This window comes from Leptodactylus fuscus, chromosome 1 (genome assembly GCF_031893055.1).
Source record: "Leptodactylus fuscus isolate aLepFus1 chromosome 1, aLepFus1.hap2, whole genome shotgun sequence".
Taxonomy (NCBI): domain Eukaryota; kingdom Metazoa; phylum Chordata; class Amphibia; order Anura; family Leptodactylidae; genus Leptodactylus; species Leptodactylus fuscus.
This window is the reverse complement of record NC_134265.1, coordinates 297,143,128-297,158,451: the sequence shown is the minus strand read 5'-3', so window position 1 is coordinate 297,158,451 and position 15,324 is coordinate 297,143,128. Positions and strand designations below refer to the sequence as shown.

The following is a 15,324-nucleotide window of genomic DNA, read 5'->3' as shown; positions in this document are numbered from 1 at the left end:
AGGTGTTCTGGGCAATCTTCTTAGCCGAGGCAGGATTGACTGGAATATCAAGACTTCTGTTTAGAAGATACACTGATCAATTCGTGGACTTAAAAGCAATGAATCGCTAATTTTTTTTATTTATAAAAAAAAAAAAAAGAAACATCACTTTTATGCAATCGGTTTTCAATTTCAGATTTTTTTTTAATTTTTTTTAAATTCTATTCTCTGTACATGATTATGGGGGCTGCCATCTTGCCTGAGCTTTTCCTCTGCATTAAAGGGAGTCTGTCACCAGAGTGAAACGTAATAAACCAGCAACACAGTTAGGGCTAGTAGACCGCTATTGTGAGTGAGCGGATTATGATGTGGATTCAGCGCCAAAATCCACCCCCTCTTGCCCCGTGTGAACGGTGCCTTAGATAGATCAGGCTCACCTGAATGTAACACCCTTTTCCCCTGGAAAGTCTATGCAGAGATATTCATTGATTTCACAACATATGAATGCTGGCAAATACTACAATATAAGAAACCGCCAATGTTATAGCTAGCGCATGGTAAGGGGGGCTCCCATTACACATTTTGCATAGGAACTTCAAGATATGCCTCAGAAAATAGATAATCCTATGACATCCTTTACAGTCAGTAGTGGATACAATGATGGGTACTGTGTGATGTTATCTATAGAAGTGTTAACTTCTATTGTAATCCCATCTGTGCTGTAAATGAGGTGAAGCTGCAAAGAAAACCCCTAAAGAATTGGCAAAGTCAGTCTATTATTATGCTTAGCCAGAGTGACTATTGGCAGTTCTCAAGCTGGCCTGCCGTTAAACTTGTTTCTTCCACTGTGCCTGTGATTGTTCCGGCATTTCAGCACCTCGCTGGAACGTCATATAATTAGCGTGTTGTTGGCGCTGATGATCCGCCTGCTCCGTCGTTTCAACAGCTGTCAAGCTGGCCTGCTGCTGAACTCGTTCCTCGCGCTGTACCCATGATTATTCCGGTATCTCAGCAGCTCGCTGGGACGCCATACAATGAGCGTATTGTTGGCGTTGATGATCCTCCTCAGCTCCGCTTGAGGAGAGCTCTGTGACTTCTGGCTACCTTCATAGATCTCGTTGTTTGCGACAAATTAGATTTTCTTTTTCCAGGTTGTTGAAAAATGTTGAAAATTGGCAAACTGCCAATGTGGATTAAAGGTGTTTGCCCATGTCAGTTTGTCAGCAGTGCCTGGAGCAGATTAGATAATATGCAAATGCATGTACACAAATCACTGAGGGTTAGTGTGTGTTTACATAGAGAGCTAAAAGACCTCTCAGAAGCTGAGATAAGAGCAGTGTAATACAGTATGCGAACATAAATTCATAACAGTCGTGAAGCCATGTCATTTACTGGGATATGCGTTAATCGATGTTGCAATCTATCTATGTGCCAAATTTCATTCAAATTCATTCAGCCGTTTTTGCGTGATTGAGGAACAAACACACAACGTTTCTCTAAACCCTTTTTTCATACTGATGACATATCTCAAGTATGTGATCTGTGGGGGTGTAATCATATCCAGGAGCTGACAGCAAATGGGCAGTGCATAAGCACCGCTACTATTTGCTGCTCCTATTACTTGAATTGGAATAGTCCTGCACACACTCCTTATCCCTTAGCATCTTCTAGCACCCAATAGCCCAAGCATCAGAACCCCACAATTCAAATACTGCAGACCTGTGGAAAAATTGTATGAAAAATTGATTTGGGACCAGAAAACCCCTTTAAAGCATACATCCAGTTATAAACAACTTTTCATAAATGATTAGTACAGATTAATATAGGAAACTTTGTAATCTCTTATTAAAGAAATATGCTTTCCTCTCTACTTTTGAAGCAATTACTTTTTCCAGATTAGTCTATGAAGAGAAGAGGGGCAATAGAAAAGACAGTCAAGTAATTGCTAGAGTTACATTCTGCTATTCCTTGCTTTTTTTTTTAATACTGCTAGGTTGGAGATAAGAGGCTGCTAGTATACAGAATAAGACAATACATCAATTAAAAGGCAATAAATCAATTAACCTATTCAACCCCTCCCCATAGAGGATGGAGAAAAGATGGATATAATGTAACAAAAACAGTCAGGCTGCAGATAAGGAGCAGTAGAACAGCTTAATAAGTGGTGAAGGAAGCAGATCTCCTTAATAAGATACATTACAAAGTTTATTATATTTAAATGCATTATTTATTTCTAAGAAGTTATTGATAACTGGTGGAATGTTTTAAGAAATGATGTACAAGTCAATGAGTTGAACACTACGGTACAGAAAACAGCTAGAAATTCATAAGTAAGTATAGCAATAAATAATATGGCCATACTTTTTACTTTGAGATAACTTTGTGGATGAAACTTTTAATACGTGTTGTTTTTCCCCCAGTGGATTGTTGTAGAGCTGGTATAACAATATAGAAGCACTCCACTGATCTGTGAGGCTTACAATGCTCAGAGAAGACTTACAGTGGACACATACGGAGATCAAATTATTCGGTTCAATGACTGAATTACTAGATCTGCTAAAATGTCAGTAGGAGATGGTGAAAAGCTGTCTGCACTGCCTTCAGCAGCCTATGCTTACAGTGACCTCCTTCATCCCATTATTGTCATTAACCCTTACCCCAATATGGTGCCCTGAACTCTCCTCTCCAGTATATACACTGTAACCTGCCATTATGTTATATAAGCAACAGTATTCATACATACAAAAGACTGTACTTCAAGTGAAGAGGCACAGCGGCCCAGGTATCAAGCTGCCCAAACCTGGCTCAGGTTTATTAATGGAATCAGAAATGATACTAATGGAAACACTGCCCAATGTTGATAGGTTGAATTAGTATATCTCTCATAAGAGGGAATGCTCAAGGTAGCCAAGCAGGATAGAGATTGCAAATACTAAAACAAGTACTAATGAATATCAAATGTAAAAAATACATATATTGTATATATATTCTAAATATGTAAATTTTGATACATAATATTAGTCTTTAAACAATTTATTTGATTTTACAATTTTTTTTTTTTTTTTTGCAATTTTCCACTGTAACTAGGATATCTGTAGGTACCAGAGTTACAGATGAGAAGAACCTCCAGAGCTGATCTGGGCCTGCTAAGACCCAGCGGCTCTGCTACTCCATGGAGACCTGACCTGCTCCTGTTAGGCTGGTCTTACACGACCGTAGTGGTTTTTGCGGTCCGCAATTTGCGGATGCGCAACACAAATTTCACTCTAAAAACTCATTCCGCAGACGTCTGTTCCCAACCGCAAAGTACATCCGTGTGTATCAGTATAATGCGGATCCGCAAAAAACAAAACACACCCCAAAACACACATGTTGACATCCGCAATTGTGGATATACACTGATGTATGTTCAGTGTATATCCGCATAACTGCACGCGCCCATAGACTTGTATGGGACAGTCCGTGCCGTAAAAACAAGGCCATTACGGACATACGGTATACTGTCCGGACCACGGTTACGGCATGCCACACCACGGACAAAATCTACGGTGGTGTAAGAGGCCGCATAGAAAACAGTGGGTCCACAAATGGTCTGCAATTTAAAACCCACAATTGCGGACCATTTGCGGTCTTAAACTACGGTCGTGTAAGACCAGCCTTAGGGTATGTTTACACGGAGGAAAAGGTGGCAGAAAATTTCTCTGCCTTGTGAACTTTCCGTGCGGCTAGCTGCGACAGGATGCCGATGCATCCCGCTCCTGATTAGGTGCAAATGAATGAGCCTGAACAGGAGCGTGTCTGGCCAGCTGCGAAATCTACGGCAAGATAGGTCATGTCGCTTCTTTTTTCCGCCACTAGCTAGCGGGGGGGGAGCAAGCAGCTCCCATTGAAGTCAATGGGAGACATTTTTGCAGGCGGATTTTGAGGTGGATTCCACGTCAAAATCCAGGCGGATATTGAGCCGGATTTCACGTCAAAATCCGCCTGCAAAAAACAGTGTGAACATACCCTTAGATTGCAAAAGAGTTAACTGCATTGATGCCAATGACATCACCGCAGAATAAGGACCTGCACCAGTCAGAAGTCTGCGGATGGTTCTCATCAGGATAATGTGGTGACAACAAAGGATACAAAAAATGGGACAATAAGTACATAAACTGTAGTAATGGAAAGTAATAGTGACGCCACAGGTAGAACTTTCACAAACATGTTTATTAGTATAAAGATAGAGTTCTCAAGTGCAGATTTCCTTACACAAGGCCTTATAAATCCCTGCGTGTAATGGAAGGATGCGTTCAGGAAATTGGCCAAAAATATGATAAGTCATCCAAAGATCACAAACAAAATCTAATTGAGAGGATGACAAGGAAGGATTTTCCTAACAATAAAGTAATCTTCTACTCTCAGGTGCAGCGCATATAAATCCTCGGCGTACACATTTGTTACTGGGATTTGCTACAGTCTGTCTTCATTTAATTACCAGACCTGGCACATTGACAAAGCTGGATTGTAACCTGGCAAATAGTGCAGATTAGCTCTGGCATCTAATTCCTACACAAAAATCTGTCATAACCCGTGTGCAGATTTTCCACTAGGATCCTACTTTAGAGCACACTTGTTATTTTACAGCACAAGCACATTATTAATGGAGATGTGTTGGCAGAAAATGACTTCCTCCTCCTCCTCCTCTCCGCACATAGAAGTCAATGAATGTCTGCAGACTACAGGTTCTTATGGTCAGCATAGCAGCTTGCTGGCTGTCCCCATAATCTTGTACAGAATATAAAGCAAATACAGATTACAAAATGCAAATGTGCCTTAGTGCCTGCTAGGGGGGATACATTACCTTTACAGGAATTACCTTATCTTTAGGTGTCAGGTCTGACACTTAGCACTGACACATATGCACAGTATACAGTGCTGAACCTAACAGGGGTAACACACAGGAAATGCCACTCAGCCAATCACTGGCCGGGAAGGATCAGTGGTGCTGCCAGTGATTGGCTGAGCAGCATTTCCTGTTTGTCAAAGGGGACCAGGAAGCAGAGACCAGCTGGGAAGTCAAGGGGTGTCTGAATGGCAGTGGTGGGGCTTCAGTGATTTATGCCTTTAAAAAAAACTGATTAACTGCCCAACTTGTGAATTTAGCCGAAAAATATGCGTGAGTAACAACCAATCACAGAATATATAGATGAGCAAATTACTATAGCTTTATAGTCCCAGACCTAGTAGAATACTGGCAGAGATGGTTGCAAGAAAAACTTGCAGAATGCATAATGTTGTATCGGATTTCTTTGTTAGCCCAGGACTACAGATTCTATCAATTTGATGACCTCCTGTATCTACAGTATGTCACATGAGAGGATCAGTTTGACAGAAGAAGAGTCAAGACTCAAACAAGTATTACTTTGGATATGCCACCACTTACTAACTGGGCTCTAAGGGTATGTTCCTATATACGGGCATCTCTTGGGTTTTCCCACTAGCATTATACAGAGAGGCTGGAGGGAAACGGACACCAGTATGGTTCCTATTTATGGGATCCATTTTGGCATACAGCATATACAGTATCAGCATTTTTCTACCTGGCAAGTCCATGGCCATGTCCTATTGTAGTACATGGAGCGCCAGATGGACACCAGATGAGACCTTTCTAACATCAGTTTCCCACTGGAGTTTCTGTACCATGTTGCAGGGAAACTACAACAGATGAAAGGTGTACGTGCAACCCAGCCCTATTTAAGAGAATTGGATTGAGCTGCAGTACCTGTACAACACTGGGTCCAGAGAGACACCATTTAGCTATGGTTTGTGCTACCTTTAAGAGTGTCAGTCACCAGAACCCAAAGAGATGACAGTCAATACACTGGATGCTCCAAAGAGCTTATTTGCATATTTACAAAAGTGGCGATATCTGGCAATGGAGGCACCACTTCACAAAGGGGAAACACTGTTTGATTCCGGGGGCCATAACCTATCGACATCTGAGTTGATACTGGGTTCCGGTGCCTTGGAGTTGTGACCTCTTTAAAGGGATCCTATCATTCACACACCATTTTTTCTAGGTAGCACGTCAGAATAGCCTTAAGAAAGGCTATTCGTCTCCTACCTTTCGTTGTCTTCTCCGTGCTGCCATTCGCCTACAATCCCGGTTCTTGTTGGTATGCAAATTAGCTCTCTCGCAGCACTGGGGACGCTTACAATACTGTGCAAGCGGCCATTTTCTCGTGGCCTGTGGGCATGTATAGTATGCTCTGTCCAAGGCCTGAGGCCTAGAAGTTACAAGCCACCACCGGAAGAAGAGGCTGAAGAGGATACTGCTGACGAAGATAGAGGTGGCGCTGGAGAGTTCTCTCAAGCATTGGGGACGCCCCCAGTGCTGCAAGAGAGCTAATTTGCATACCGACAAGTACTGGGATTGTAGGCGAACGGCGGCACAGAGAAGACAATGAAAGGTAGGAGACAAATAGCCTTTTTTAAGGCTATTCCGACATGGTACCTAGAAAAAAATAGTCTGCGAATGATAGGATCTCTTTAACGTGTTCATAGAAAATAATAGACCTATACACATTTAAACATTACGCCATAATACTGTATATATAAAACATCCCTGTGGATAGCTTGCTATAGATGTAACTATGAGTCTATGCTGTGCATTCTTATAAATTATCCACACCATTACTTTACATAAGTAAGTGACCTTGCAGTGTAACATTACATCTAAAGGCAAAAACAGGAGCTTTAAAGACAAAGCTTACAGCAAAAACCAGACAAGCAGCATTCCCATCTGTCCCCCCAGGAGGACATAAGCAGCCACCAGAAACAATGTGACTGTGATGGAGTCTGTGCAAGCGTTAACTGCTGTGTTCACATGGGGAAGCACTGTCGTAACACAGGAATGGCCATATACTGTACTGCGGTCATACATTTATCTCAAGAGCAAACCAGATTTTATACACGTGTCCTAGTAATGTCAGGAAGATTAAATTACAAAGCGGGTAATGGTAGAGGACAACTTCTCCTTGAAATCCGAGGAAACACCTGCAGGACAAGGAAAATACAACAATGTCCTGGACATATCTCTATAGAGCAGCTTTTAAAGAGCAGGCCAAGCCTCCCTCAAACTTCAAGGCATGCCAAAATCTTTGTTCAGGTTCAGAATTATGCTGACATTCTGGAAACAAAAGAGTGACAGGCCTTTTCTTCTGTCATTTATAATGAGAGGCTCCTCTCGAATGTGAACATATTCTTATACAGAACACTACGATATGCCATAGGATTAAGATTGGGAAGGAGTTCTATCTCGGGGACTTCTTTGCTCTTCAGGGATATTATTGACAGCGAGTTCTCCTAGGAATGCTTGCCTCCAATAATAGCCCGGTCTAATAGTGTTACCAGTTACCTGACCAACATCAGAAATCGTACAGCGGTTGGCCTAAAAAGGTGCAGACAATGGGCAGCACACACCCGATGTGCCTCCAATAATCGGGTATTTAGGCCAGAACAAATGAGTGCAGATAAACTTGGTTCTTATTGATCCTGACCTGGATATGGCATAGCTCCTTATACAGTGGATGGAGCGGGGGTGGAAATCTAGGTGGGGTGTGCCACCATGCCCACAGTTTTTGGCCACTTTAAAGGTGCATCTGCCTTAATAAATAAATCCATTGCTTCTCCATGGACAGTTAGTCTTTGGAAAATGAATGGATGTCTGCTTGCACCTGTTAAATGAAATGAGTGCACAAGCAGTCTGTCATTTCTGTGGATGTGTGAACAAGGCCTAACTCGGTGTTCGGTTCCTCTGTTACTATCAGATATTTATGAATAAAATACTATGTAAAACACAATTTATTAAGACAGACATGATAGGAGAGATGAGCTCCATTTTAATGCATTGAGCTATAGAGATCAGGTTTATCAGGAGTTATTTCTCACACATAGGGGGGAATTCATTATTATACTCCGGTCTTGCTGTCGCCTACGCCAGCAGAGGATTCGTTTTTAATTTATGACTAGGAGCATGCCTCCAGGAGTCTGTGTGTCTTGGCTGAAATTTACAACCCTTTTCAGTACCTTGGCTGAAAAATGGCGTAAATGATGATGAATGTGGCCTAATGGTTCTCCATATGTCCTGCCCACTTTGAGAAAAGTGGCGAGACTGAGGCAAAAATGCCACTCGTGACCATTTTAAAAACTGCAAACCATAAGTTTGTTGCCATTTTACATTAAAAAAGTGGTGCAAAATTAAAGAATTGCACATGCATAGGTTCTTTCACGTATTTGCACCTTGGGGAGGTTTGCAGCAACTACCTCCTTTCTGGCTGCAGCGCTCTCCTCGCCATGCTTACTGGATGATTAAGTCGCTTATGTTCAATGTGAACATCTCTTTTGAAGTGACTTTTATGTCAGAGAATCAAACAAACAAATATGGCCTTTGTGTAGTACTACAGAAGGAACAGTGTTAAGTGAAGGTGAGGTAAGAGGGTGCTCAGGGCAAAGTACGAACACAAGGCAGGCAGCATGTCAGGCCTGCAGAATAAGGAACTGCTTTGCTGTAATGTATAATGAAAGAAGCGTGTATTTTTGTGTAACAATCTATTCTACATTGTCTACAGGCAACGGCTTTGATTTGTAACTCTTGCAGTCTATTATTCCAGTGCAGCTGGTTCCCCGCAAAAGAGATGTTACAGTTTCTATTGTAAATCATAAATCATGCAGCCATTGATCGGACCGTTTCAGACAGCGGCTGTATGATAATTCCACAGCAAAAATATTTCCTAATGCAATGAATGTTTATTCAATGTGAAATACTGCCAGAGTTTATTTCTGTGCAAGGAACAGGAAATCTGGGAATTTATATAGGCCACTAGTCACCATCCACGTACAGTGCATGTACAGTGCTGGAAACTGGCGACCTGCATGAAGACGCATCTGTAATATGACTATGGAACACAGCATTGGACCACTGCTCCATCCTCCAACTATATTACATGCTTTTTTCTGTGCATGTCTTTCCTCCATATACCATGTTTTAAAAAAGAGGTGAGAAAAAATGGGAGCGGGCGCTGCTATAATGATACTAGAGGTATATTATGCTACCTGTGGTCATAATGTTGTCATTACCAGGAAACAGGCGACAATAAGTTTGAAAGCAAAAGATACGGTAGAAGACAGAGCGGGCTTTATAGACTCACCTGTGCAACAGTTGTACATTGGTTTTACTGGTGTATGTGGCGAGTGAAGTATGGCTTACACCTCTGAGTATCATGTAAGTGCCAGTTGCATGCAGGTTTTTTTTTTTTTTTTTTAACTAATGTGGAAACCATTTGTCAGTCTTCCCAGCAGTGCTTTCTTTCTTAACATTGATACAATGGTTTATTATTATCGTTGTTATTAACAACAACAACAATAAAACCTAAAATTAGACCAAATCAAGCACAGCTGGCAACACCGGCAATGGGTTTTCCTGCTGGTCCAAAACCAACACTGGCATCAGCATATCCTGACCATTACAAGCCGTACTGTGAAGACACTGAACCATCCTTTAGGTCATTCCTTTGTGGCCACTATAAACCAAGGCACATCTAGCTTAGTGTATTTATACAAGGCTACAAATATGTTTAAGGGTGACCATACACATTGTTCGAAAGGCAACTGAGCCTGACACGTTTAGTAGGACCAGCCGACAAGCTACCGTAATATGTATTTGGGGTGTCCTGACCAGCTCCCATTGCAGATGCTAGGAAATGCGTGCACACAAAGGATTGAGCATGTTGAATTGCAACATGCCTGATCGTTTGCCCTTATGGAAGAGGTTTGGCAGCTGCTCATTTCCTCTTCCCATATATATATGCTTAGTTAGGGAGTCAGGAGAAACAGCTGTCGGCAAACAAACTTTTGTCTAGCAGCTATTGGAAGTGTATTGACAACCTAAGACCAATAACCCTCTCTGCCTGAGAAAATATGAAGCCCAACCTCAAACACCCACCAATATTCAGAACATTAGGACGTGAGCCACCACTGGTGGTTTCTTTTAAATCTAAACTGGACCTTTCACCACGTCCAACAACTTCAACGATATATATCCTTCAATAGTTGCTGGTCCACTCTTTCCAGTGCACTGATTTTTGCACCCAATATGTTAATTAAGTTCTCTACTGTCAGGTGGGTGGTCCCAAGCCATTTGCCCCATGCTAGGAACGCCCACCTCACAGTAGAGACTCGTATTAGTACATTGGGTGCTAATGAGCGAGTACTGTTCGGATCAGCCGATCTGAACAGCACGCTCCATAGAAATGAATGGATGCACCTGGTACTTCCGCTTTCACGGCAGCCGGCCGCTTAACCCCCCGCGTGCCGGATACGTCCATTCATTTCTATGCGAGCATGCTGTTCGGATCGGTTGATCCGAACAGTACTCGCTCATCTCTAGTGCTAAGATTAACAGCACAAAGTGTTGAGTTGGTGGAGGTGGTGAAAGTTCCTCTTTAAAGGGAACATTTCACCATCTCCACCAATTCCAACTATATGCATCCTTCAATAGGTGCTGCTCCATTGGTTCTGGCACTGCTGGAATTTTCACTCTAGCCCCCACTGTTCCCAAGCAATCAATTCCGTCAGTTTCAGCCCCAGTAGCCTAACTACTGTAGGTGGCTGATGCTTGTCTATGTGTTCACCCTAAGCCCAGCACCTGACAGCAGACAGCACAATTACTTCTGAAAATTACAGAAATTATTGCTTGGAGACAGTGGGGCTAAAGGGAAAATTCCAAGTGTGCCAGATTCAGTTGTGCTGCACCTATTAAAGGATGTAAAAAGTTGGAGTTGGTGAAAATGGTGAAAGTTCCTCTTTAAGTGAATTTACTTCAAATGGAAATGGCAATAAAAGTGGCATTATTTTTGAAACACAAAACAAAACCCCTCTTCCAAATTTTGGGAAACCCTTTTAACTTATATGAGCATAACAATGAAGGTTAAAACAAAAAGAAAATGCTTACTCTTCATGACGCAAGTCGTTGACGGTTCGGTCTAATGAGATCATGTCACTGGCAACCATGTTAAATCCAAATTCTTTAATGCTGGCCTGGACGGACTCTTTGTAGTCTGAACCCAAGACGAATGGCTTGCCTCCTTCTCCTGGGCCACCAACTACACCCTGGGGTTCTGGTTCTTTAGGTTCAAAATTTCCCAGAACTCCCGACCGAAGCACGGGATCTGAATACACATGGTTCTGGGGCTTGAAAGTAAGAAACTGCCGCTGCATAACGTTCTGCGGATTGTTAACCTTCCCATCCAGACGGTCTTGAACATTTTGGAATTTGTTCTTCCTGCGGACAGACTCAAGGTCTACTTCTACACCCTCAACATGGGGCCATGGTGCAACAGGTTGGAATTTATTTTGAGGAGCTAGGTTATTTTCTAATTTTCCAGGTTGAGGGAGATTTGCATTTTCTTCCTGCAAAGGAAAATAATACAAGTATAAGAAGCATGTTCCTATAGAAACAATTAACCAAAATGAACTCAAAGAAACCATCTAGGCAAAAAAAAAAAAAAAAACCTAAAAAATGTTCAACATCCACATCTATGAGGCATATGTTTTATTTTGTACCAATGCTGCCCTACAGGAGGGTTGTGCTCATGTAATAAGTACAGGTATCGGCAAGTACGTGTTTATTTTGTGAATGCTCTTTAAATACATAGGTCATGCAGCTTTTATGAGGCTCTCAAGGAAATTAAAGGTCACAAAGGCTTTCAATTTAAGGAGCAGATCTGGAGGCACATTACAGGTTATATTAGGAAATTGTATAATTAGACTACTAATATGTTATTATCCGGGCTGCTCTCATTACAATTGGGAGTATTTTGATAACACGCATGGTTTCTAAAAATTTACAACACTTGTGGGAATGCAGAAATCATCATTACATAAGAGTGTATAGGATGAGAGCAATGGACTATAGTGGCAATAGAGAGCAATAGACTATAGTGGTGATAGAGTGACACTGGGTTCACACCAGCGTTCGGCAGTCCTGCATGCAGAAGACGGAAACCTGTCATGCCGAGTCTGGCCGTGAGCGGCAGTGAGCGTTTTATGCTCTCCGCGGCGAAACAGTTTTTTTTTAAACCGGACACAGTGTACTGCATGTCCGACTCTGTGTCCATTTAAAAAAAAAAAAAAAAAAAACTGTTGCGCCGCGGAGAGCATAAAACGCTCACCGGCACTCACAGCCGGACACCTTTCAAACCCATTCAAATAAATAAAGAATCCTGCAGCTTTCTGTCTCCTACTCTGTTTTGTGAAGGAAACGGAAACCTGCAAAATGGACTCCCAGGCGTAGATGTGAACGAGCCCTGACTGATGCAGATGAAGTACTTTCTGTCTGTGTCAGTTCCTATATTCACTGTAATGTAAAAAAAAACATGATGGAAGCTTTTTTAATGGATGAAAAAACCATGTGAACCTACCCCTAGTTATCGCCTACATTGCTGATGCGGTCACTACACGCAGGCACATGTTCCTGACTACTTGTACTAATGGTGTTCACGACACATTGCCGATGCCGCTTGAGCCACTCTACTCCATCATCACGTAGCTAGACCCTCCAACTTCTCTACATACTCAAGAGATCATTGGTGGTAATGGAGAAAGGAAGACGGACAAATCCATCCTTCTCCTGTATTATTAGGGAATAGAGGTCCAGAGTGGGCACTGAATAGAGACCAAGGCAGGCACTGGGTATAGTGTGCACCATCCTCTCCATGGAGGGGCAGCGGTTCAATACAATTAAAATAGTAAGGATCGTTTCACATATGTGTTCGGGATTCCGTTTGGCGACCCCCCAAAACGGAAACTTATACACATAAAAAAGCGGTTACCTGGGAAACCTGCGGACCCCATAGACTATAATGGGTCCGTGTGGTTTCCGCACGAAACATGCTGAGAGAAAAGTGCTGCAAGCAGCACTTCTCTCCGCATGATTCATGAGGAAACCAAATGGAAATCACACAGACCGCATTACAGGCTATTGGGTCTGCGGGTTTTCTTAGGTAACTGCTTTTTTTATGTGTTTCTCTTCGACCCTGCAGATGTGAACAGGGCCTAAGATAGTGCCACTGTCCATAGTGAATAAGACACCGAGACCTACTACTAAGGACAGCTTAGTACTGAAGCATTGAATTTACCAGTATTGAATGGTTTGCTCCTCTAAAGTACTGAAATAGTATTGAAAATTCAATAAATTGTGCAACAGTAATGGTACGTGCATTTTCCTAACAAGACACTAGTACGTACAGAGTGAGGCTCATAGACTGATACATATTTCTTTTTTTTTTTATGTAGATTGTGAGCCCCACATAGAGCTCACAATGTACATTTTTCCCTATCAGTATGTCTTTTTTTGGAATATGGGATGGAAATCCATGCAAACACAGGGAGAACATACAAACTCCTTGCAGATGGTTTTTTGCCCTTGGCGGGATTTGAACACCAGGACTCCAGCGCTGCAAGGCTGCAGTGCTAACCACTGAGCCACCGTGTGGCCCCTGACTGATACATATTTCTGTGGGAAAATATTCAGTATAACTTATAACTTATTGATGGAAAACTATGCTCTTACTATGATTAAATGGAACCTATCAAGACCAAAATGCATTAATAGCAGCAGAAATATATATTGGCCGCACACTGAAGAAGTAATACTGAAACCAACAAGTGCACTGGTGGCGGGACCAATATGCAGGATGTGTATACAAAGAGCCATGACATACACAGAAGATAAAAAAGTCGTTATTTAATTTATTATTATTATTAATTTATTTACTTTGCTTACTTATATAGCGCCATCACATTCTGCAGTGCTTTACAATCGGGTAAATAGACAACAATGGGCAGTACTTCTGGAGGTGAAATGAAGGCAAATCTGGTAAAAACCCATTTTATCCTCCAGTACACTTGCAGGCTGATTTGTATATTCATAAATGATTATTTCTATATTTTTTTTTATTAGTTTTGGCTACAACGGTATGTTTCTGTCCCTACACGGCACTACTTATAGTTTTACATGCATTGTGTTCCTGACAGACTCCCTTAAAGAGTCCAGAGGGCGGTCCTAATTAGTGACTGACAGCTTCCCTCTATGCATGCTCCTACAGGTCAGAGATATCCCTTGGCTGAACTTACTGGGAATCTTTTTACAACTGTATTATGTAACTATGTAAGCACTAGGGTTCTAAAGTTTGAAGAAATTGTGCTGAAGTGCTGCAATAACACCATTCATAGCAGAACAAGTTATCACTAGTGGTAAATCTGAGTATCAGGGGTAAAAGAACATGTGGAACTGAAGCTTGTAAAGCTGCAATGATCAAATACCCCGAGTGCAAGGTTCCTAAAGGCTCCTTTGTTGCAACATCATAGTAACACATGTAAACAAACCTATGGGGAATGAGGCATGGTTAATAGCTGACACTGACCCTGAACAGCAGGTGTCTGAATGACAGGTTTCTGCACAGAACTGTGATACCAGGCTGCTAATACGCCGTAAAACACACCCAACTGTGCAATCCTAGGGAAATGTTTAAACAGCTCGAGTGTAGTTAAGCACAAAGCAATTGATCTGAGCACCTTAAAGAGGAGACGAACAAAGTGCAATTATTTCTGGATAGTAGCAAGTCTCTGAAGTATACTCTTTATTCATGGAAAGTCAGTCATTAAAAAGTACTTGATTCTGCGGCGGCCATGATTAATATTAGCTGAACGAGACCTGACTGAAATATCTATAGGCATCCCCTTTAATACTCCAAACTGAGCAGACTCCTGATAGTTTCTCACCTAACGTCATAACTTCCAAAAACAGTAACCTGACATCTAGACTAAGATCAGCTGTGGAAAAGTCACTAGTGCAGCTTCTGACTGGACCCGGTGGTCATGTAGTACACAACTGTGTAATGACAGCAGGAAGCAGCGACAGATTATGGTGACCGGAAACACGGAGATGGTGCCAAGTTCCAGAATTCTTACTGAACTTGATGTGTTGACCTTGGTCATAGGAAAATACTGAAATAGCAAAAATAGGGGATTCTTGGCAGTGGATTCTCTTTGACAGGAACTAAGTAGTGGCTACGCTGAAACCCAAAGTGCTCAAAATCGGTTTCTCAACATCAGTGGAGAACAGTCAAAAGGCCCCATGTACATTAGCTAGTTGGTCATATCGCTAAAATTGTCAGGTTTTGCTTAATTTTTATCTAATATACGTGGCCAGCTTATCGGCTCATACGCAGGGACGCACAGAATTGATGTGTGCTGCCATATTGCGCCTCCATGGGACCCTGTAACCTCCGCTAGATCAGA

The 15,324-nt window shown here is 42.0% G+C and overlaps 1 protein-coding gene across 2 annotated transcripts in view; it reads right to left on the bottom strand.

Moving 5' to 3' along the window:
* GALNT7 (polypeptide N-acetylgalactosaminyltransferase 7) overlaps positions 1-15,324 on the bottom strand; it is a 126,183-nt gene that overhangs the window by 65,929 nt on the left and 44,930 nt on the right. For both annotated transcript variants that reach the window (XM_075258258.1, XM_075258251.1), the window contains exon 2: positions 10,976-11,433. In XM_075258258.1, the coding sequence (XP_075114359.1) occupies positions 10,976-11,433 (458 nt within the window). The remainder of the gene's footprint in view (positions 1-10,975; positions 11,434-15,324) is intronic.